This window comes from Babylonia areolata, chromosome 27 (assembly GCF_041734735.1).
Source record: "Babylonia areolata isolate BAREFJ2019XMU chromosome 27, ASM4173473v1, whole genome shotgun sequence".
Taxonomy (NCBI): Eukaryota; Metazoa; Mollusca; class Gastropoda; order Neogastropoda; family Buccinidae; genus Babylonia; species Babylonia areolata.
Window position 1 is genome coordinate 8,405,679 of NC_134902.1, and position 25,833 is coordinate 8,431,511.

The 25,833-nt window shown below is 48.2% G+C and overlaps 1 protein-coding gene across 4 annotated transcripts in view; it reads right to left on the bottom strand.

Moving 5' to 3' along the window:
- Window positions 1-2,241: 2,241 nt before the first annotated feature.
- The window catches only part of LOC143301438 (paired box protein Pax-6-like), a 145,354-nt gene continuing 121,762 nt past the window's right edge, over window positions 2,242-25,833 (bottom strand). For 3 of the 4 annotated variants that reach the window (XM_076615730.1, XM_076615731.1, XM_076615729.1), the window contains exons 6-11: window positions 14,414-14,563; window positions 13,539-13,621; window positions 11,889-12,055; window positions 10,598-10,698; window positions 10,031-10,144; window positions 2,242-2,366 (exon numbers count right to left, since the gene is read on the bottom strand). In XM_076615730.1, the coding sequence (XP_076471845.1) occupies window positions 2,257-2,366; window positions 10,031-10,144; window positions 10,598-10,698; window positions 11,889-12,055; window positions 13,539-13,621; window positions 14,414-14,563 (725 nt within the window). In that variant the 3' untranslated portion in view covers window positions 2,242-2,256. The remainder of the gene's footprint in view (window positions 2,367-10,030; window positions 10,145-10,597; window positions 10,699-11,888; window positions 12,056-13,538; window positions 13,622-14,413; window positions 14,564-25,833) is intronic. The other variant, XM_076615732.1, reaches the window with a different exon arrangement.

The following is a 25,833-nucleotide window of genomic DNA, read 5'->3' on the forward strand; positions in this document are numbered from 1 at the left end:
GTAGGGCTGTAGTGAACAAGTTTCCAAACAACGAGGTGAGAGAACCTGCACGAGCTGCTCACCTCGGGAAGAAGAGAATCCACAGCGAGACATGAAGCAGTGACCACATGCTGGCTGCCCCACTGACTGGACTCGGCACAGGAAGAGTCACCACCCACAGTGCCCGTCAGTCAGTGTGTGGTGTGTGCTGCAGAGAGTCCTGTCTGGCACCAGTTGACACAGCTCCGTGCCGCCATTGTAGGGGAGGTGCCGGACAGCGCCCCCTGGGGGCGGTGTGTGATGTGGACCAGCTGTGTGAAGCATTCACATCCAATATCGGTCACCTCCCCTTCCTGTTGTTGGCACCCCACCCCGGGAGGCGGGCGGCACGTGACACGTGGAGACGTCTGATTGGACTAAAAAAGTCTCCTGGGCAACGGGGAGGGCACACAACTGGGAGGGGCACGTGGCTGGGGTGGTGACCTCCAGCAAAAGGATGGTTCCCTCGGGGTGTGTGTGTGTGTGTGTGTGTGTGTATCTGTGTCTGTGTGTGTATACGCGCGCACGCGCGTGTGTGTGTGTGTGCGCGCGCGACCATGTTAATGTATGTATCCATGTGTCTATGTGTGTCCTACATGCATATGTGTGTGCGTGCGTGCGTGCGAGCGCGTGTGTGTCAATGCGTGCATGTACGTGTGCACGTTTGCTGGATGTCTGGTGAACACGAACAGCTGCACATATCGATCATGTCAAAAGCACAAAACCAGTGCAGTACATCTTTGAAGCTAACCGATGATGGCTGTTCCTTTGACGGTTCAGAGTGCTTGCTTCACTGCAGTGTGTTGTGCCCGACGATAGAGCTGTGCACTCCCCAGGAGAACCAATCACTTGTCACGGCTCAAAAAATCAGGTGGCGGTCACTGTCCCCGTCCACTGATATCTTGTGTCCACGTGTGAGCCTCTCGCTCTGCCACGTGTGGCGGCCACTGGACACTGGCACTGCGGCCCGTGTGGCCACTCGGTGGTCAGTCCGCTTGGGACGCGTGACCCGGGACACCGCACGTGCACGTCACAGCTGACACGTGCCAAGGTGACAGGCTGCACTCCCTGCCCCGCCTGGTCAGGGCCCGGGCTTTTCTTGTCTTACTCCTCGCGCCTCCTCGCTTCCTGCCTGCCTCCCCCACACCACACTGTGTAAGGAGGCCAGTTCCCATTGACAGTGGTCAATCAAACAGTTCTGCTCTGTTCCAAGCTGACCAACAGGGTTGTGGGGAGAGACCAGGGAACGGGACACAAGTGCCACAAACCAGGTGGTCAGTCACATCACTGTAAAAAAGTCCACCGAGCGACATGTAACTGAGTTGTCCCTGCCCATGTTTCCAAGGCCATGACGCTGGATGCTGACCACAACCATCTCACCAGTGCAGACTCTGCACGTGCAACATGTCCAGGTCCCTGAGTTGGTGAAGCAGTCATCTCCGATGAAGAGTGACGTCACAGCACGGTAAGTTGAAGAGGGGGGGTGGGGGTAAATTCTTTCAGTTCATGCACAATGTCACAAAGATGCCTGAACGTTAAGTCATGATTGTGGGGTCAGCCCAGACTGGAACCACTGACATCCGGTCCTTAAGGGAGGGCACAGCGGTACCACCAGGTCAGGTGCTGGTGGCGACGGGATGCGGTGGACAGTGTGACGTCAGAAGGCTAGGAGGGGTGAGCGCGGAGCCGTGCCCTGCCTTCATCAAGGCGCTGTGCTGTGCAGCCAGTCACTGAGGTCCACTCACTGACCGTTGTCTGACCCTCGCCGAGAGGTCAGGCCCACTGCCCTCTGTCCACACCCCTCTCTGCTCCAAGGTGCTTACTTCTCTGCCAGTCTCTCGGCCTGCCGTCACACGTGATCAAAGTTCCGGTGTGAGCGCCACACCGTCCCCAACAGCGCTTCCCCCATGCTGCGTCACGTGACAAGTCTGGTTGCTTGGAGACAATGACTGAATACAGAAATCTCGGTTAATATCAATGTGGTAGAGAGAAAGATTCACACACACACTGTGCCTGACCTATTTCCAGACTGATCCTCAGAAAGTCCGCAGGTTAGTCTGTCGCACATTCACTCACAGAATCAGCTCAAGGAGAAAAAACGGTACCAGCTTGCATCACTTTGCTCGGGTTCAAGAAACTCGTTCCCGGCAAGAACCGAGGGCAGCACAGCGCGTGAACAAGATGTCCTGACAGAGTGCTGGGGTCAGGGGTCAGTGTGCAGGGTCAGAGGTCAGGCCGTTATTGGATGCGCGGCCAGTACTGGGTGGCCATGGACCCCATGTGGGCCCCCATGTCTTGGTGGTGACCCGGCACCTGGATGGGCACTGACACCCCGGGGGAGATCAGACCTGGAACACAACACAATGCAATGCAATGCAATGCAACACAACACAATGCAACACAATGCAATGCAACACAAAACAATGCAATACAACACAACAGAATACAATACATTACAATACAATGCAATAACACAATACAATGTAACGCAATACAACGCAACAGAATACAATACATTACAACACAATACAATGTAATGCATAACAATACAATGCGATACAATGCAATGTAATGCAACAATACATTACAATGCAATTGTTACGCTCTATAAGAGAGCCGACTAGAAACCCCCACCCAACCCAGCACTAACACCCAGACAACACAAACACAGACTAAAATAATTCAAAGTTCACATTCACTTATTCAGTCACACACAGATTTTGACTATAAAAATAATAACCGCAATCAGCCGCAATAATTGCACTAAAATAATGAGTGAATGGGTAAATAATCACAACCCCCCCTCCCCCACAACTCACGGCTGTCCAGATGAAACCACTTTGAAAAATATTTCAGCGAACTTTGGATTTCATAAAGAAATAAAAAAACTGAAGCATTCTGCACAACACAAGAGAAAACAATGCTTTGGACACCGAAGACTGACGAGGGAAAAAAACAGATGAAGATGAAGCTAGGTCACGAAAGACAACAGTGACAGTGATGAGATGAGGGCAACAGGAAGACAGCAGCCAACAGATGACAGTGATGAGATGAGGACAGCAGGAAGACAGCAGCCAACAGATGACAGTGATGAGATGAGGACAGCAGGAAGACCGCAGCCAACAGATGACAGTGATGAGGACAGCAGGAAGACAACAGCCAACAGATGACAGTGATGAGGACAGCAGGAAGACAACAGCCAACAGAGAGATGAGGACAGCAGGAAGACAGCAGCCAACAGATGACAGTGATGAGGACAGCAGGAAGACAGCAGCCAACAGATGACAGTGATGAGATGAGGACAGCAGGAAGACAGCAGCCAACAGATGACAGTGATGAGGACAGCAGGAAGACAGCAGCCAACAGATGACAGTGATGAGGACAGCAGGAAGACAGCAGCCAACAGATGACAGTGATGAGGACAGCAGGAAGACAGCAGCCAACAGATGACAGTGATGAGGACAGCAGGAAGACAACAGCCAACAGAGAGATGAGGACAGCAGGAAGACAGCAGCCAACAGATGACAGTGATGAGGACAGCAGGAAGACAGCAGCCAACAGATGACAGTGATGAGGACAGCAGGAAGGCAGCAGCCAACAGATGACAGTGATGAGGGCAGCAGGAAGACAACAGCCAACAGATGACAGTGATGAGATGAGGACAGCAGGAAGACAGCAGCCAACAGATGACAGTGATGAGATGAGGACAGCAGGAAGACAGCAGCCAACAGATGACAGTGATGAGGACAGCAGGAAGACAGCAGCCAACAGATGACAGTGATGAGATGAGGACAGCAGGAAGACAGCAGCCAACAGATGACAGTGATGAGATGAGGACAGCAGGAAGACAGCAGCCAACAGATGACAGTGATGAGATGAGGACAGCAGGAAGGCAGCAGCCAACAGATGACAGTGATGAGATGAGGACAGCAGGAAGGCAGCAGCCAACAGATGACAGTGATGAGATGAGGACAGCAGGAAGACAGCAGCCAACAGATGACAGTGATGAGATGAGGACAGCAGGAAGACAGCAGCCAACAGATGACAGTGATGAGGAGAGCAGGAAGACAGCAGCCAACAGATGACAGTGATGAGATGAGGACAGCAGGAAGACAGCAGCCAACAGATGACAGTGATGAGGACAGCAGGAAGACAGCAGCCAACAGATGACAGTGATGAGGACAACAGGAAGACAGCAGCCAACAGATGACAGTGATGAGGACAGCAGGAAGACAGCAGCCAACAGATGACAGTGATGAGGACAGCAGGAAGACAGCAGCCAACAGATGACAGTGATGAGGACAACAGGAAGACAGCAGCCAACAGATGACAGTGATGAGGACAGCAGGAAGACAGCAGCCAACAGATGACAGTGATGAGGACAGCAGGAAGACAGCAGCCAACAGATGACAGTGATGAGGACAGCAGGAAGACAGCAGCCAACAGATGACAGTGATGAGGACAGCAGGAAGACAGCAGCCAACAGATGACAGTGATGAGGACAACAGGAAGACAGCAGCCAACAGATGACAGTGATGAGGACAGCAGGAAGACAGCAGCCAACAGATGACAGTGATGAGGACAGCAGGAAGACAGCAGCCAACAGATGACAGTGATGAGATGAGGACAGCAGGAAGACAGCAGCCAACAGATGACAGTGATGAGGACAGCAGGAAGACAGCAGCCAACAGATGACAGTGATGAGGACAGCAGGAAGACAGCAGCCAACAGATGACAGTGATGAGGACAACAGGAAGACAGCAGCCAACAGATGACAGTGATGAGGACAGCAGGAAGACAGCAGCCAACAGATGACAGTGATGAGGACAGCAGGAAGACAGCAGCCAACAGATGACAGTGATGAGATGAGGACAGCAGGAAGACAGCAGCCAACAGATGACAGTGATGAGGACAGCAGGAAGACAGCAGCCAACAGATGACAGTGATGAGGACAGCAGGAAGACAGCAGCCAACAGATGACAGTGATGAGGACAACAGGAAGACAGCAGCCAACAGATGACAGTGATGAGGACAGCAGGAAGACAGCAGCCAACAGATGACAGTGATGAGGACAACAGGAAGACAGCAGCCAACAGATGACAGTGATGAGGACAGCAGGAAGACAGCAGCCAACAGATGACAGTGATGAGGACAGCAGGAAGACAGCAGCCAACAGATGACAGTGATGAGGACAGCAGGAAGACAGCAGCCAACAGATGACAGTGATGAGGACAGCAGGAAGACAGCAGCCAACAGATGACAGTGATGAGGACAGCAGGAAGACAGCAGCCAACAGATGACAGTGATGAGGACAGCAGGAAGACAGCAGCCAACAGATGACAGTGATGAGGACAGCAGGAAGACAACAGCCAACAGAGAGATGAGGACAGCAGGAAGACAGCAGCCAACAGATGACAGTGATGAGGACAGCAGGAAGACAGCAGCCAACAGATGACAGTGATGAGGGCAGCAGGAAGACAACAGCCAACAGATGACAGTGATGAGATGAGGACAGCAGGAAGACAGCAGCCAACAGATGACAGTGATGAGATGAGGACAGCAGGAAGACAGCAGCCAACAGAGAGATGAGGACAGCAGGAAGACAGCAGCCAACAGATGACAGTGATGAGGACAGCAGGAAGACAGCAGCCAACAGATGACAGTGATGAGGGCAGCAGGAAGACAACAGCCAACAGATGACAGTGATGAGATGAGGACAGCAGGAAGACAGCAGCCAACAGATGACAGTGATGAGATGAGGACAGCAGGAAGACAGCAGCCAACAGATGACAGTGATGAGGACAGCAGGAAGACAGCAGCCAACAGATGACAGTGATGAGATGAGGACAGCAGGAAGACAGCAGCCAACAGATGACAGTGATGAGATGAGGACAGCAGGAAGACAGCAGCCAACAGATGACAGTGATGAGATGAGGACAGCAGGAAGGCAGCAGCCAACAGATGACAGTGATGAGATGAGGACAGCAGGAAGGCAGCAGCCAACAGATGACAGTGATGAGATGAGGACAGCAGGAAGACAGCAGCCAACAGATGACAGTGATGAGATGAGGACAGCAGGAAGACAGCAGCCAACAGATGACAGTGATGAGGAGAGCAGGAAGACAGCAGCCAACAGATGACAGTGATGAGATGAGGACAGCAGGAAGACAGCAGCCAACAGATGACAGTGATGAGGACAGCAGGAAGACAGCAGCCAACAGATGACAGTGATGAGGACAACAGGAAGACAGCAGCCAACAGATGACAGTGATGAGGACAGCAGGAAGACAGCAGCCAACAGATGACAGTGATGAGGACAGCAGGAAGACAGCAGCCAACAGATGACAGTGATGAGGACAACAGGAAGACAGCAGCCAACAGATGACAGTGATGAGGACAGCAGGAAGACAGCAGCCAACAGATGACAGTGATGAGGACAGCAGGAAGACAGCAGCCAACAGATGACAGTGATGAGGACAGCAGGAAGACAGCAGCCAACAGATGACAGTGATGAGGACAGCAGGAAGACAGCAGCCAACAGATGACAGTGATGAGGACAACAGGAAGACAGCAGCCAACAGATGACAGTGATGAGGACAGCAGGAAGACAGCAGCCAACAGATGACAGTGATGAGGACAGCAGGAAGACAGCAGCCAACAGATGACAGTGATGAGATGAGGACAGCAGGAAGACAGCAGCCAACAGATGACAGTGATGAGGACAGCAGGAAGACAGCAGCCAACAGATGACAGTGATGAGGACAGCAGGAAGACAGCAGCCAACAGATGACAGTGATGAGGACAACAGGAAGACAGCAGCCAACAGATGACAGTGATGAGGACAGCAGGAAGACAGCAGCCAACAGATGACAGTGATGAGGACAGCAGGAAGACAGCAGCCAACAGATGACAGTGATGAGATGAGGACAGCAGGAAGACAGCAGCCAACAGATGACAGTGATGAGGACAGCAGGAAGACAGCAGCCAACAGATGACAGTGATGAGGACAGCAGGAAGACAGCAGCCAACAGATGACAGTGATGAGGACAACAGGAAGACAGCAGCCAACAGATGACAGTGATGAGGACAGCAGGAAGACAGCAGCCAACAGATGACAGTGATGAGGACAACAGGAAGACAGCAGCCAACAGATGACAGTGATGAGGACAGCAGGAAGACAGCAGCCAACAGATGACAGTGATGAGGACAGCAGGAAGACAGCAGCCAACAGATGACAGTGATGAGGACAGCAGGAAGACAGCAGCCAACAGATGACAGTGATGAGGACAACAGGAAGACAGCAGCCAACAGATGACAGTGATGAGGACAACAGGAAGACAGCAGCCAACAGATGACAGTGATGAGGACAACAGGAAGACAGCAGCCAACAGATGACTAGAGCACCGACGCCACCTAGCCAACACAGGCTGAAGGGAAAATGGCACAGGAAGTGGGAAGTTCTACCCTGACACTGGAAATAAAAATTGACGACACAAGCCCAGCAGGGCACTCTTACCCTCTTCGCTGGAAGCACAAAGAACATAGAAGCATGTCCACCCGGAGGAAAACTTATCCCTAGGCGAGGGTGCCAACTGGGCAAAAAGCCCCAAACCTAACAGACACGACCTTTTTCCAAGAAGGCCGCGGGCGCAAAGCCTCGAAACTTGCCACTGACATTAGAGAGAGATTGACTTGAACATCTGCTCAGCAGTGGCACAAACGCACAACCAAGACTCCATGATTACACGAAATAAAGGTAAAACAGGGAACTACACACACACACAATGACCGGCAAGCTGGGGAGAGGAAGTGGGGAACTACACACACACAATGACCGGCAAGCTGGGGAGAGGAAGTGGGGAACTACACACACACAATGACAGGCAGGCTGGGGAGAGGAAGTGGGGAACTACACACACACAATGACCGGCAAGCTGGGGAGAGGAAGTGGGGAACTACACACACACACAATGACAGGCAGGCTGGGGAGAGGAAGTGGGGAACTACACACACACACAATGACCGGCAAGCTGGGGAGAGGAAGTGGGGAACTACACACACACAATGACAGGCAGGCTGGGGAGAGGAAGTGGGGAACTACACACACACACAATGACAGGCAGGCTGGGGAGAGGAAGTGGGGAACTACACACACACAATGACAGGCAGGCTGGGGAGAGGAAGTGGGGAACTACACACACACACAATGACCGGCAAGCTGGGGAGAGGAAGTGGGGAACTACACACACACACAATGACCGGCAAGCTGGGGAGAGGAAGTGGGGAACTACACACACACACAATGACCGGCAGGCTGGGGAGAGGAAGTGGGGAACTACACACACACAATGACAGGCAGGCTGGGGAGAGGAAGTGGGGAACTACACACACACAATGACAGGCGAGCTGGGGAGAGGAAGTGGGGAACTACACACACACAATGACAGGCAGGCTGGGGAGAGGAAGTGGGGAACTACACACACACAATGACCGGCAGGCTGGGGAGAGGAAGTGGGGAACTACACACACACAATGACCGGCAGGCTGGGGAGAGGAAGTGGGGAACTACACACACACACAATGACCGGCAAGCTGGGGAGAGGAAGTGGGGAACTACACACACACACAATGACAGGCAGGCTGGGGAGAGGAAGTGGGGAACTACACACACACAATGACAGGAGAGCTGGGGAGAGGAAGTGGGGAACTACACACACACAATGACAGGAGAGCTGGGGAGAGGAAGTGGGGAACTACACACACACACAATGACAGGCAGGCTGGGGAGAGGAAGTGGGGAACTACACACACACACACAATGACAGGCAAGCTGGGGAGAGGAAGTGGGGAACTACACACACACAATGACAGGCAAGCTGGGGAGAGGAAGTGGGGAACTACACACACACACAATGACAGGCAGGCTGGGGAGAGGAAGTGGGGAAGGGCACGTAGGAAACAGAGCTGTGCACTGATTGTCATGAGCTGTGACAGCAATACAACACAACACAAAACCATACAATAAAATACAACACAATACAATGTATTACAATCCAATACAATGCAATACAATTCAATGCAACACAGTGCAATGCAATACAGTGTAATACAATGCAATACAATATAACACATTACAATACAATGCAATGCATTCCAGTACAATGCAGTACAGTAGAACAAAGTACAATGCAATGACATACAATACAATGCGCAATGCAATGCAATACATCACAACACAATATTCTACAATACAAATGACAATGCCACAGTCCGGGATGAAAGTAACAAATGACTTGAACCGTCTGATGACAGACACACAACATGAAGCAGGATGGATATGAAGGCTGGCCACAGGCACCGAACTCAAGCAAATTCACAGACACCATATACCACTTTTAACGGTTTCCTTTAAAGACACTCAGAATGGTGGGCAGTGGAACGACAAATTAAGGTTGGGCCGAAGTCTAATTGAAACGTTGATAATACATCTTAATCACGGGGGCTAGCAGTCAATACTGAAAAGGAACATTAGTTGTTTAGAGAGAGAGAGAGAGAGAGAGAGAGAGAGAGAGAGAGAGAGACAATGAACTAAGTACTAGCCTGAATTATGTGTCTTTGTCTCATTATGAGTAGCAGTACTTATTTCTTGTTTAAAATCGACACTTGTCCTAACCATTTCAAGACAATGTTGTAGGAGGAGGAGTTTTGTTTAATGTCAATGGTGATTGTAAACATTTCGTAAGAGTATTATTTTTTGCGTTTGAGTGTTATCGTTGAGGAGAGGAGGGGGAGGTGGGAATGAATGGTGAGTTGGGGTGGGGACGGGTAAATGTACACTGTTGTAGCATCACTAATACAATGCTGACATTTTGTGGAAGTAAACATGTGAACAGGTGTCTTGAGACATGCTCAAGTCCATCAGACAGAATGTACATCCTTCATGGTCATCTGATGTAGACAGACAGACAGACAGACAGACAAAGAGACAGACCGACAGACAGAGAGCACTGACCAGTGGAGGCATTGGGCGGCCCGTGGTTCATGGCCTGCATGCCGCCCCCAGCACTGCACGAGGGCCGGGAATAGTTGCTGAGGGACAGGTGGTCGTAGGTCCTGGTGGGGTACTCTGCACACCACACAATGCACATTGCTCACTTCACACTTTTGTAGCAGTAGCAGCAGTAGTTGTAGTAGCAGCAGCAGCAGCAGCAGTAGTAGTAGTAGCATAGGATACTGAAATACAATATATGTGATAAGAAACTCTAGGTCTAACCATTTGCCTTTGGCAATACATATATATAATATAATATATAACAAATAAAAACTAATAACATGATATAATAAAGATTATATATACTTCGAGACAATCCACAACGCTCCACCATTAGTCCCCTCACATGCATGCCAGCTCTCACCCATATGGACCAAAGACAAGACTGAATTGCACACACACACACACACACACACACACAGAGTACAACTGTTTCACACCAGGCTAAACCAATGAAATACCCGACAGCAATCGTCACCAGTCAAACAGCCTATGCAGCGATCCATGTGTTGGTGGGTGTGTACGTACCGGGCAGCATGCAGGAGTAGGAGGAGGCCGAGGACTGCAGGCAGGCAGGGTTGGGGCCGATGTTGTTGGACAGCGAGTAGCTGGGCATGGGCGGCATGGGACTGCACAGTCAGGTCAGTATGGTGATGATGATGGTCATACAGTGACAATAATAACAAAACAACATTAATGATGATGATGATGATGATGATGATAAAGTGACAATAATAACAAAATAACATTAATAATAATAATAATGATGATGATGATAATAATAATATTATTAATAATATATCACACGTCGCATATTATATTAACCATAACAACAACAAAACAACAACAATAATAAAAATAATGATAAATAAATGAATAAAAGAATTAATTGATTAGAACAACAACAACAATAATAATAATAATAATAATAATAATAATAATAATAATGGTAATGATAAATAAAAATGGATAAATGAAACAAAGAATAAACATTAGCAATAATAAGGATACACACAGCACCGGTCATAACCCCACAACAACAGGCGTCATAATCATGCCAGTGCATTAAATAATAACTAGATTTTAAAAGAGTAAAAGAATAAGTAAGCACACATCCCCATCCAAGATCTCACAACAAAAATCAGAATATCATTTGTTTTAGACTAAAACAGCAACACAACAACAACAATGATGATGATAACAATAATATAATAATTTTAAAAATAATGATAATGATAATAATAATGATGATGATAGCAATAATGACAAGAAATGTCAAACGTCCCAAGCCCAACGTTATTCTTAAAAAAAAAGAATGAAAAAAAGAAGAAAAAAAAGAGAAAAAAGAAGAGGGATGTTCACAAGCTTCAAAGCTAGCTTAACCGGCAACATGGCTATCATACACTTGTACAGCTAATTACTACTATTACTATACAGAGCAATACTCATAGTAGGTATAATAATAGTAATGACAATACAAAACAAATAAAGAAATAATAAATGATATAGCAAAACATAACATAAGTAACATAACAGACATTCAAAACTATTCCCCTTTTGATTCTGTCAGTCGCGAAAATCACGGAATAAGAATATTTCTTTCAATACATGTGGTGTTTAGTGCGGACGTTATGTCAAAGATAAATTTGTAGCTTTTGGATTTTGTTGTTGTTGATTTGAAATGTCCTGCATTTCCCTTTACTTCTCTCCGTGTATATATATATATATATATATATATATATATATATATATATAGAGAGAGAGAGAGAGAGAGAGAGAGAGAGATGTGTGTGTGTGTGTGTGTGTGAGGGGTCCAGACCTGTAGTTGTCGGGCATGGAGGCAATAGGCTGGTGCAGGGAAGGGTACATGGTGTTAGTGAAAGAGGGGTTGATGGGAAGGCGCGCGCTGCCGTTACACGAGTCCCGCCGTTGATTCCTCAGTTTCTCCTCCCTCCGCCACTTGGCTCGTCGGTTGGAGAACCACACCTGTCAGACCAACCAATTAACATTCAGGTTTCCGAGATGGGTTTTAGAAACACAGGCTGAATGATTATATATTAGCCTTTAATGAATAACTTAGGACAACGACAAAATACAATTTCGTGCGCGTACGAACCACACAAACAAAACACCATCACCAAATGACACCAAAAAACGAACGACTCATTGAAAAGCACAAAATTATGAATAAATGCTTGAATGAATAAATACATGGTCAGGATATTCTGTCATATATATGTACTATTATCATAATCATTCATACTATTATCATTGTTGGTGTCACATACGTATTTCAGATTGTGAGCGCATACGCAAATCTTATCAAACAAGAATTGCTGTTTTGTGAAATTAAAAAACAAAACAAACAAACAAACAAAAATTAATAATAAAAAATCAAACGAATAATGTTGAAACACACTGACAGACAAAACAGACACTAATCATATTCAAATTTCTAAAATATTGCCCATACGCAGAAAACAATTCCATCTTTATTTCGTGTTATTAATGATAACAATAGCCAGTGGACAAACGAGTTACTAAGCATACATTACAGGAGACAGTAAAGGGTAAGGCTAACCAAAACATAACATACACGCGTATCTATATTTTTCTGTGACATTGATATATATAGATACTGCTTCTTTGTTTTTTGGTGGGTTTTGTTGTTGTTGTTGTTGTTGTTTTGTTGTTTGTTTGTTTGTTTCATTTTTCATTTCTACAGTTTTAATTATTTTGTGTTGTTTTTCTTACGAAATGACGAATATATGATCAACAGCGCCAATATTTCAACTTCCAGCTGCACTGACTGTGTATATATCACTCAGTTTATCAATTTCTGAATTACTTCTGTCTCTTGTCTATATTGTTCGTAAACACAAAGCTACATCTCTTAATTTCAGCCCCGCCGTTTACAGCGTACACTGAAATCAATATCAAACACAAAACACTTGAAAGAATACATCTGGCTGACAGCGAGCGGGACTGTTCCACTTGTGTGACTTGCTGAGCGTTATTGTGGCACTGCATCCTGCCTGCGGATAACGCTGTGTTCTGCTTTTCATGGGAACGCTTTTGAATAGACAAAACAATTCATAGTGCGATGCTGATGGACGCAACCATTATCAGAATTCAGACATGCAGCTTTTCGAGAGACAAAGAACAATACAAAACCACACAAACAAAAAACAAAACACCCTTCTTCACACAGAACACAGCAAAAACAAAGACCTCAGTTAATCTATCCCCCACTAGCAAAATGTGACGGGCATGATGATGCAATAAGAGATCTGGCCATTTCAGTGTTATGTGTCAGTGTTTTACACTTTGTGCTGTGTTTGTGGGGGGTCTTTGGCAAATGCTGGATTCTAACCCACCAGTCTGCTTCAGCCTCTTCAAGACAGCTGACAGCTGGACACAGAAACAGCACCACAGACACACGGGGTGGCGGGAGGAGGGAGGTAGTTACCTGTATTCTGGCCTCAGGCAGGTCAATTTTCTGGGCAAGTCGTTCCCTAGCAAAGACGTCAGGGTAGTGGGTCCGTTCAAATTCTGCAACACGCAGGTGCACTTTGCTTCAAATATTTATTTTTTATTCATCCAATATTGTTTTTTTTTTTTTACATTGTACAAAAATAAAGAGCTAAACGATACAGATGCATCACTGTATAGTAAAGCGTGATTAAAAAAGAAAGAAAAGAAAAAAAAGAACGACTTATGACATTGGTAGGTTACATGCTGGTTTATGGACACTGCCCAACACTTCATCTATACCTCAGAGAACAGTATGAGCTTTAAAGGACGCAGTGAATTAAAAACAACAACTGGGCCTGTAATTTACCATTATGAGAACCACCACTGTCGTCATTATAATCGTTGACCTTTTCCTTATCAGCACATTTGCAACAATCATGATAATGTTAAAAATTTAAAAAATAACAAAATAATTACTACAATAATGAATAAGTAAAAACTGTAAAACTCGATACGTCTCGCTTCATCAAAAGACGTATTTCTGACATAACATAAACTGAGCAACTGAGCAAGAATGAGATTTAATTCCGAACTTTGGTCATTTGAACAATTTGATGAAAACTACAAAAATAACCAATGAATAAAATGTGTGTGCTTCGTACAATACATAACATGAACAAAATGAGCACAGATGGACAAGTGTGCAGCGTACAAAATAATGCGTAATGTATAATAATTTGTATTACACTGAATACATTTGAGTGTATGAATGCATTACTGAAGGGATTATTTGCATGTATGAAATCTCTGAGATGGAAGCATTACGACACACTCTGACTCGGTAAAAAAAAAAAGAAGAAAAATCTCTACCTTTCTCCAAAGACTCGATCTGAGCTGCTGTGAAGGACGTTCTGTTTCGTTGCAATTTCCTCTTCAGGCGCATGCGCATTTGCTCGTCTGTTTCTCCATTGATGCTTTCTGATTGGCCGCTAGGTGATCCACTGCTGCTCGTGTCGCCTGCTGAAGGAAAGAGATGGACGTGAGGGAGGGGCGTGTGAAGGGGAGGGGGTCACCACACAGAACATGACATGACCACAAACTTCACTGTGACCCCTCTCCTATCTCAGATTGGACTGGGTCCACACTGTGTCAGACAATCAATACAGGGCTGACCCCCAATGGACAATCAGCACAGGACTGACCACAGTAGACAATACAGGATTGGCCACAGTGGACAATCAGCACAGGACTGACCCCAGTGGACAATCAGCACAGGACTGACCACAGGACTGACCACAGTGGACAATACAGGACTGACCACAGTGGACAATACAGGGCTGACCCCCAATGGACAATCAGCACAGGACTGACCCCCAGTGGACAATACAGGTGTCACAACCCGTAAGGGGTTGCCCATGTACCCCCACCCCTTCCCAGACTAGCTAACGTCCCGACAACACAAATATAGACACAGAAAAGTAAAGCTCGTTTTCTTTTTACTGTCATCACAGGAAAAATAAATAAACGCCACAAGGCAAAGCATTCAAATATATAACCCCTGTCTAACCACAGCACAAGTCTACAATTTCACAGTTCAGCTCAGCGCCAGTTCAGCTCAACTACACTGTCAGAGTTCAGACTCATTCAGACAGCTGAAGACCGACGACGCTTGCAGTTTCGATAGCTGGGAAAGGATCGTGATGAGAGGGGCAATGGGAAAGTGGGAAAGGGTACGTTGGAAGTGAGGAGTGGGAGCGGGAGTGAGGAAGTTTTGGGGAGGACACGGCAGAAGGGGAACGAGGACCGCTCCAGAGTTGTCTGGAGATCCGTCGAAGGCAGTGGCACGGAAGGTGGGAAAACCTTTTACATTAGCCACCAGCGTACAAAAGCTATAGCCGTGAAATGTATCTGAACCGTTGTTATAGCTTTCCAAAATAATAAAAGGGTTAAACCAGCACACAATCCAAAGCATCCATCACGACTAACTATAAACGGCAATAACAATATTTCAGTATGTACGTGTTCCGAATAACAGAAACAGCACCCAGTAAAGCTACATCACAATTACATTTCATTTCAGTATCCACACCAAAAATGTTTGGGAGAATTTACAGACAAATCAGACTTTTTTTTATGACAAAGAAACCAAATTGAAACAATAACCCGAGCTGAATAGATGGCAAAATGACACCTAAACACAAATTTACTGACCCCAGTGGACAATCAGCACAGGACTGACCCCCAGTGGACAATCAGCACAGGGCTGACCTCCAGTGGACAATCAGTACAGGGCTGACCACAGTGGACAATCAGCACAGGACTGACCACAGTGGACAATCAGTACAGGGCTGACCACAGTGGACAATCAGCACAGGACTGACCCCCAGTGGACACGCTGTTACACTGTGTTTTGTGTGAAGTGTCAGGCGAATCACAGAACCACAAGACAAGTGACAAACACTGCACAGAGCACTGAGTGGGAGTGGGGGGAGGGAGGACGGTGTGGGCCTGGAGAGGGGGTGTGGGCCTGGAGAGGGGTAGAGGGGGTGTGGGCCTGGAGAGGGGGTGTGGGCCTGGAGAGGGGTAGAGGGGGTGTGGGCCTGGAGAGGGGGTGTGGGCCTGGAGAGGGGGTGTGGGCCTGGAGAGGGGGTGTGGGCACAAGGAAAGCCCTTCAATTTTACACACACATCATTTTACAAGCTGTGTTTATTTACACACACACACACACACACACACACACACTATATATATATATATATATATATATATATATATATATTACAATCGCACTTCAGCATCCTAAATTCAGCTCCAGGAATTTAGAATACTAAAGTGCGACATATTGTGTGTGTGTGTGGGTGGGGGGGGGGGGGGGGGGTAGGGGGGGGGGGCGGTGGGGGGTAGTAACGGAAGGTGTTCATCCTTTCTTTTCGCTCTATGTATTGACATCTGTATTCATTCATTTTATGCATGCATCTACCTCTCTTATCTCGGGAAGCATTATATACTGTTAATGACCCGAGCAGCTGACAGTACGTCAAGATAATGAATACGGAAGCACCCGGTATGCAGTACGCGATACAGTGTGCAAAACGATATACAAACTGTCAGCGGGAGCATGCCAAACGGCACTTTGCAAAAAGGGCATGTGGATTGTGCTGACAGGCTGTTCGGTATGACGTCACCTGTCATTTGTACAACATGGCGCTGGCCTTAAAGTCACATTCCTAGTATGAACTACACAGCATTAAGCTACTTTGATAGCAGGACATTAAGCAAGAGGCCGCTTTGCTGGTATGAGCTGTTCCCTTGCATCAAGCCGCATTGTTTTGCGTGATCTGTACACCAGGGTGAAGCCAGTTTGCCAGCATGACCCACACACCAACATACAGCCAGTTTGCCAGCATGACCCACACACCAACATACAGCCAGTTTGCCAGCATGACCCACACACCAACATACAGCCAGTTTGCCAGCATGACCCACACACCAACATACAGCCAGTTTGCCAGCATGACCCACACACCAACATACAGCCAGTTTGCCAGCATGACCCACACACCAATAGGCAGCCAGTTTGCCAGCATGACCCACACACCAACATACAGCCACTATGCCAGCATGACCCACACACCAACATACAGCCACTATGCCAGCATGACCCACACACCAACATACAGCCAGTTTGCCAGCAAGACCCACACACCAACATACAGCCACTATGCCTGCATGACCCACACACCAACATACAGCCACTATGCCAGCATGACCCACACACCAACATACAGCCACTATGCCAGCATGACCCACACACCAACATACAGCCAGTTTGCCAGCATGACCCACACACCAACATACAGCCACTATGCCAGCATGACCCACACACCAACATACAGCCACTATGCCAGCATGACCCACACACCAACATACAGCCACTATGCCAGCATGACCCACACACCAACATACAGCCAGTTTGCCAGCATGACCCACACACCAACATACAGCCACTATGCCAGCATGACCCACACACCAACATACAACCACTATGCCAGCATGACCCCAGGCCCCACGTGTGGCGTGAATCCCCTTCCCCGGAAGACCGCCAGCCCCGGCATGAAGCACTTTCCTGCTGTAACCTGGCACTGGGGCCGGGGGTGCTGGGGGGGGAGGGGGGGGGCTGGCGCTGAAGGAGACAGCGGCGACGCCCCTCACCTCTCAGTGAACCACAGCAGGTACAGGGTACTTTTTCTTTGTGGCTCCGGGCAGGCCGTATCATCTTGGAGCTGGCCCGTCTTTGAAGCAGCCCACATCAACGTGGTAGCCGCGGGTCGCTCAGTGCTGAACCACTCTCCGGTTTCTCCCCCCGCTTCACGCACGCACGGGCACTGTGTGGTGGAGGCTTAGAACGCGACAAAGTGGTCAGGGGAAATGAGGCCTCAGCATGCAACACTGTGGGTGTGGAACTGGGCCTGCGGAGTTTTTCGGGGATTATTAACAGCACAATAAGCTTTTTTACAACTGGGCGTGCGTGCATGCGTGCACCTTGCTCACGTGGTGTGTGTGTGTGTGTGTGTGTGTGTGTGTGTGTGTGTGTGTGTGTGTGTGTGTGTTCGGTCTTTTAAGTGTGAATTTTTTTTATGATTGGTAAACTTGAACACAATTTTAAGTGATCCATAACCCACTTTTTTTTTTAGTTGAGCGCACATACGCACGCACATGTGCGCGTGCATTACAAAACCTAAACAAAGAAAAAAAAAGTGTAAACAATGCACAGACCAGTTTCTCTTGGTCGGTCATGCACTTGCCGCGGTAATTGGCAGCTCCGGAGCCGGCTGGCTAACTTATGCCGTGTTGTGATTCACGTTTCAATAATGAGCCACGTATTGATTCCTTACGCTGACAACAAGAAGCCATGGACACTGTTACACAACACTGAAGAACCAGCACCAGCACCAGCCTGACAACATCTCCACTGTTGTACACTATTGTTTTCTGCCTGTTCTTTGTGGACACCACCAAACCAGCATGTCGTGCGTTGAGCAGTACCGTTCTGAGTACACAATTGTGGACCGATGCATTTCCTGTGGAGCTGCAAGTAGCACAGCTGAACAGAAATTTACTGCTGATGCCATACTTGTTACAAGCATTTGACAACTGTTTGTTTCTTTTCTTTTTTTATAAGTCCTTTATGTTTTACGATGTAATATAATAACAATAATAATAATAATAAGAAGAAGAAGAATGACGACGACGACGATAAATCAACAACACGAACAGAACAACAACAACAACGACGACGACGACAATGATGATAATAACACACAGTAAAGTACCACTAAATGCACATCCGTGCTCTATTAATTCCTTCATTGCCTTACAGATAATAACCAGCGGTGAATATTAACTGGCAGATAATGAGGGGTGGGGTGGGTGGGGGTGTGTGTTCGCAATGTCACGGGGACGTTCAGCTCCAGTTCCCCACATCAAACAGCATCCTGCTGTGTTGTGTTCTGACCATGTCTCATGCTGCCAGCCATTTGTTGCATCTGTCATGTGTCGCTGAACAGTTAGTTGTGTTTAACATCTGTTGCGTGTTCAACTATGTGCACGTTGGTTCAAAACAATCATGACAGCGCACTGTCTTCAGGGATTCGGCGGCCTGATCCCAGTAAGTGTAGCTGCTGTTTATCTTTAGAATGAACAGTATCCGATTAAATACTGTTAGTAAAGACCTGCTCCCTGTGTGTGTGTGTGTGTGTGTAACCCGTTCACACCCTCCCCCTCCCTCTTTTTCCTGCTCCAGCTAGGTTGGGACGTGCCCAACACCCCCCCCCCTACTCCCCCGCCCCCCGACGCGCCATCCCACACATCCGCCCCCTTCACTCGCTCCTCTCTCCTCAAAGCCTTCCCAACAACCTAAACTGTGACAGAATCATTTAACAGCAACAAAGACTCCATGAAAATATCATAATTTCTAATGAGTCTGATCGCTGATATGACTATGGTTTGGCGTTGCATGTCCAGAGACAGTTGTGTCCAGCCACCTGAGCTGAGTGGCCGTGGGTATCAACCAGGTCAGGACGACACAGACAAGGCATCAAGCCAGGCTGGGGCGGCCAGGAGCCGAGGGATGTACAGACGGCTGACCAGTGACCAGGGGGACATGAGGTAAAGTCCAGTGGGTGAGGTGATACCGTGACGAAGTGAACAGCAGCGGCCATGTCCAGCTCACCCCGTGATGGAGTGCTCTAATCCTGCCGGCACAGCAGACACAAGCTCCCTGAGTTATGGAGGCTCCAGACCCCGCTGTCGGCCCGCGGTTACATCACTGCCTGACTGGCGGCGGCTTTGTAGGCCGGCCTGACTTGTGGCGGGGCTGAAGGGGATTTGGGCAGTGTCAGAGATAAGTGGTTAGGAGCTGTCGTCAGGTCCCCGGATCCCGCCACGACAAGCCTTGTCAGGGGAGGGAGTCACCGACCCGCCCCCCCCCGTCCACCCCCACTGCACGTGCTGCATGGCCTGCACTGCTGTCATGCTGTCTCTGCCCCTCTTTGTGTCACCCCCCCCCCCACACACACACACACACATGTCATGCTGTCTCTGCCCCTCTTTGTGTCACCCCCCCCACACACACACACACACACACAATGTCATGCTGTCTCTGCCCCTCTTTGTGTCACCCCCCCACACACACACACACACAATGTCATTCGGTCTCTGCCCCTCTTTGTGTCACCCCCCCCACACACACACACACACACACACACAATGTCATGCTGTCTCTGCCCCTCTTTGTGTCACCCCCCCCCACACACACACACACAATGTCATTCTGTCTCTGCCCCTCTTTGTGTCACCCCCCCCCACACACACACACACACACACAATGTCATGCTGTCTCTGCCCCTCTTTGTGTCACCCCCCCCCCCACACACACACACACACAATGTCATGCTGTCTCTGCCACTCTTTGTGTCACCCCCCCCCCACACACACACACACACACACACACACAATGTCATGCTGTCTCTGCCCCTCTTTGTGTCACCCCCCCCCCACACACACACACACACACACAATGTCATGCTGTCTCTGCCCCTCTTTGTGTCACCCCCCCCACACACACACACACACACACAATGTCATGCTGTCTCTGCCCCTCTTTGTGTCACCCCCCCCCCCCCACACACACACACACACACACAATGTCATGCTGTCTCTGCCCCTCTTTGTGTCACCCCCCACACACACACACACACACAATGTCATGCTGTCTCTGCCCCTCTTTGTGTCACCCCCCACACACACACACACACACACACACAATGTCATGCTGTCTCTGCCCCTATTTGTGTCACCACCACCACCCCCCCCCCCCCCCCACACACACGCACACAATGTCATGCTGTCTCTGCCCCTCTTTGTGTCACACACACACACACACAAACATACACACACACATGTCATGCTGTCTATGCCCCTCTTTGTGTCCCCCCCCCCCCCCCCCCCCCCCACACACACACTTGAATCACATGTCCTTGAATGCTCAGAAAACGAAGTGCATGTGTGTATGTGCACGACAAAAAAGACAAAAAATGAAACATAGCTTCAAACCACTATTCCTAGGCGTCAATAAAATTGAAGAGGTAGATTCACATAAAATTCTGGGTGTCATTATTGATAAAGATCTATCTTGGACTGATCATACGAAGTAATTAAGTAAACGTCTCTCAAATAGAATACTTCAACAAAAATCAAAAAGATCCTTAATGACCATTCACGAAAGCTCTTTTTATGTGCACATATTCTGCCAGTAATCGATTATGCATAACTTTATGGGACAGCTGTAGCCTCTCAAACTTGAAGTTTATTCACCGTATGTATAAAAGTGCACTGAAAATAGTATTGTTGAAACCGAACTCCCTGACCCCAATGGACTGTATAATATATTATCCTTTCACAACAGGCTGTACTTCAACAAAGCTGTTTGCATGCATAATGTTATGGATGGAAATGCTCCAAAAAAGATTGCAGACACATTTAAAACTAATGAACACAGACAAACCACATGCTCTGCATACCCAGACCAAGAAACAACCTTTACAAATCCAGCTTTCTGTATTCTGGTGGAAAATTATGGAATAATCTCCCACTCACTCTGAAAAGTATCGTAAATAAAAACGTGTTTAAGAAAAATCTGAAGAATCACCTCACTGAAAATAATTAACAGTAATGCAATTTTTGACCTGTTAGTCTAATATGCCTATTAATTGTGAAATGTTTTGTATATGCTTGTGCTGGCAGGGATTTTGCACTAAATGGGGGAACATGTGCATGTGGATGGGGTGGGCATGGTGTAATTGTGTCCGAGAATTTGTATTCAGTGGTGTGTGTGTGTGTGTGTGTGTGTGTGTGTGTGTGTGTGTGTGTGAGAAATGGAAATGCAAATTTGTATTTCTTTATCATAATATTCTTGTATATATATATGCATTTTGTTGTTGTTGCTCTTCATCTGCTTGTTTCTCCTCTCTCTCTCTCTCTCTCTCTCTCTCTCTCTCTCTGTGTGTGTCTCCCCTATTTTTTTCTTTCTTTTCCATTCTCTTTAATTTTTTTAATGATTATTTTCATTGATGGCTTGATGTAAAAAAGCAATTGTTGCTTATTCAATTTACCATCATGAAATAAAATCTTGACTTGACCTGACACATACACAATGTCATGCTGTCTCTGCCCCTCTTTGTGTCACCACACACACACACACACACACACACACACACACACACACACACAATGTCATGCTGTCTCTGCCCCTCTTTGTGTCACCCCCCACACACACACACACACACAATGTCATGCTGTCTCTGCCCATCTTTGTGTCACCCCCCTCCCCCCCCCCACACACACACACAATGTCATGCTGTCTCTGCCCCTCTTTGTGTCCCCCCCCCCCACACACACACACAATGTCATGCTGTCTCTGCCCCTCTTTGTGTCACCCCCCCCCCCACACACACACACACACACACACACAATGTCATGCTGTCTCTGCCCCTCTTTGTGTCACCCCCCCCCCCCCCCCACACACACACACACACACACAATGTCATGCTGTCTCTGCCCCTCTTTGTGTCACCCCCCCACACACACACACACAATGTCATGCTGTCTCTGCCCCTCTTTGTGTCCCCCCCCCCACACACACACACACACACAATGTCATGCTGTCTCTGCCCCTCTTTGTGTCACCCCCCCCCACACACACACACACACAATGTCATGCTGTCTCTGCCCCTCTTTGTGTCACCCCCCCCCCCCCACACACACACACACACACACACACAATGTCATGCTGTCTCTGCCCCTCTTTGTGTCACCCCCCCCCACACACACACACACACACAATGTCATGCTGTCTCTGCCCCTCTTTGTGTCACCCCCCCACACACACACACACACACAATGTCATGCTGTCTCTGCCCCTCTTTGTGTCACCCCCACACACACACACACACGCACATACACAATGTCATGCTGTCAATGCTGTTTCGGCGATATCACTGCATATTTAGTTCGAATAATAAACACGTATGTGCTTAGAATATCAATATCATAACAGAGTGGAAACAAAGCATTTTCAGTCAATCAATGAAAAAGCTTAAAAATTCACACAGAGAGGGCGGAAGAGAGGGAAATACAGACAACTAAATTCAGCAGCAAAGTTAACTTCTGCTGCTGTTTAAAAACAACAATCAATGTCTGCAACCATTTTGACATGGTGAAGCGCGCTCCGATCCCCGTTTTTTGGAAGTTGCGGCAGAGCGCTGGGTCAATATCAATTCCCGCCAGGCCGCCAACAATGACTGTCCTCCATTACAATATTTGCTGCGGGACTCTGACGTGCGGGGTCACGTGTTGACGTGGGGTCACACCACAACTGTCGTGACGCAATGGCATTAATAAGCCGCCGCGCCTGCGCGAACGTCTAATCCCGCGTGTTCACGCACCAAACACGAGAAAATGGCTCCCGGGGTCAAAGCCGCGCGTGGTCGTGCGAGACTTGCACGTGAGTCGGGGTGACTGCGCATTTTGTGCACGCGCTGGCAAAGCGAGGGAAGTGAAAGACACAACTGTGGCCGCTGAAAGGCCGACAAATTTACGTCTGATTGTTTGCTTGCTATCAAAGTGACCGGGCACGTGCCGGAAGATTGCATCCCCTTCACCGTCCATGAGGGGCGAGTGGTGAGGCTGGTCGGCTGATGAGACTGCGGCAATTAGAACCAGCCCCCACCCCCACCACCCTCCCTTCCGATATGGCTACGGTGTACATCCCTTCAGTCTGTCACAATGGGTCACCGCAGGACAGTACGAGCTGTCATAATGGGTCACTACAGGACAGTACGAGCTGTCATAATGGGTCACTACAGGACAGTACGAGCTGTCATAATGGGTCACTACAGGACAGTACGAGCTGTCATAATGGGTAACGGTAACCGCAGGACAGTACGAGCTGTCATAATGGGTCACCGCAGGACGGTACGAGCTGTCATAATGGGTCACCACAGGACAGTACGAGCTGTCATAATGGGTCACCGCAGGACGGTACGAGCTGTCATAATGGGTCACCACAGGACAGTACGAGCTGTCACAATGGGTCACCGCAGGACGGTACGAGCTGTCATAATGGGTCACCGCAGGACAGTACGAGCTGTCATAATGGGTCACCACAGGACGGTACGAGCTGTCATAATGGGTCACCGCAGGACGGTACGAGCTGTCATAATGGGTCACTACAGGACAGTACGAGCTGTCATAATGGGTCACTACAGGACAGTACGAGCTGTCATAATGGGTCACTACAGGACAGTACGAGCTGTCATAATGGGTCACTACATAATGGGTCACTGCATGACAGTACGAGCTGTCACAATGGGTCACTGCAGATGAATACGAGCTGTCATAATGGGTCACCCTTCAACAACTGTACAGCCTGTCACAGTGAGCACTACATACCACACTGCACTCAATTCTAAAGCCATTAATGGAGTCCACAATTCGGAATTTGGTGTTTTTAGTACAGACGACTATATTTATGCGTTTGTGATGAAAGAAAACCCGGCATTGGAGAACTTCTGATAAGAACTATGTTTCGTGTGAAACAAACTTCGTGCATGAGCATTGCAGGTGAACGACTTGTTTCTTCTGCAAATCATCCTACCAACACATGCCTGACCTTCGTTTTAACCACTTTAAGTGTTCAGTGAGCTTATTGTCAGAACAGATTTCTGTCCTTCAAACTCCCCACCCCCACCTCTCCGCCCCCTCCCACTCTAACCATTGTCTGTCAGATCACTGACTCTTGTTCAACAAGGTTGATACTGTCCATTTCCGTATTAAAAAAAAAAAAAAAAAAAATATATATATATATATATATATCAGTACGTATACAGTGAACAATCGTGGCTCACACTTAACACCGCCAGTTACACTAAGAGACGGGTTGTGATTTATAGGAGACAGCCTGTCAACCAGCAGCCTGATGGCTGATTGGAGGCTGAGGCTGTGGGCAGGGGGAGATAATCGCCATTAACACGTCCACTATGCCGCCAGCTTGCACTCCCATTTATCATTTACCTCCCTTTTAGACCCGTGACGCATCTACTTAATGTCCAACAGTTCGGAAACGGGAACCATTGTCCACCTCACATGTCTTTCTTGTCTGTTTGGTTTGGTTTTTGGAAATGGGTGGGGTGTGGGAGGTGGGTGGGGGGTCTGGGGAAGGGGGAGGCTGGGGGGGACGGGGGCGGAGGAGGGGGGTTCAGCAACTCTCTCTCTCTCTCTCTCTCGATCTGTCTCTCTCTCACTCACTCTCAGAACTTTCATTCGAGCAATTCAGTCTTTGGACTGGAGGATAACTTGTTAATGAACAGCAACAACAGAAGTAAAAATAAGAGCACGTACAATCTCTACAATAATCAACACGCCGGGACATTACGAATGTGTGTGTGTGTGTGTGTGTGTGTGTGTGTGTGTGTGTGTGTGACTCAGCGTCAAGTTTGATTTGAAAACGCATTCGTGTTATCGTTTATAACCCCGCCGACCGCGCAGGAAGCAGAACACGAGGGCGTGAAAGTGGCGAGTTAACGTGACTGATGGTGAGCACTGAACGCGGTGAGCGCTGCAAGCGGAGGGATGGATCAGGATGGGCAGGGGAGCGTGACGATGGGAGTGGGGGGTCGGATGTGTGTGTGTGTGTGTGTGGGGGGGGGGGGGGGGGGTAGTGGGGGGGGACA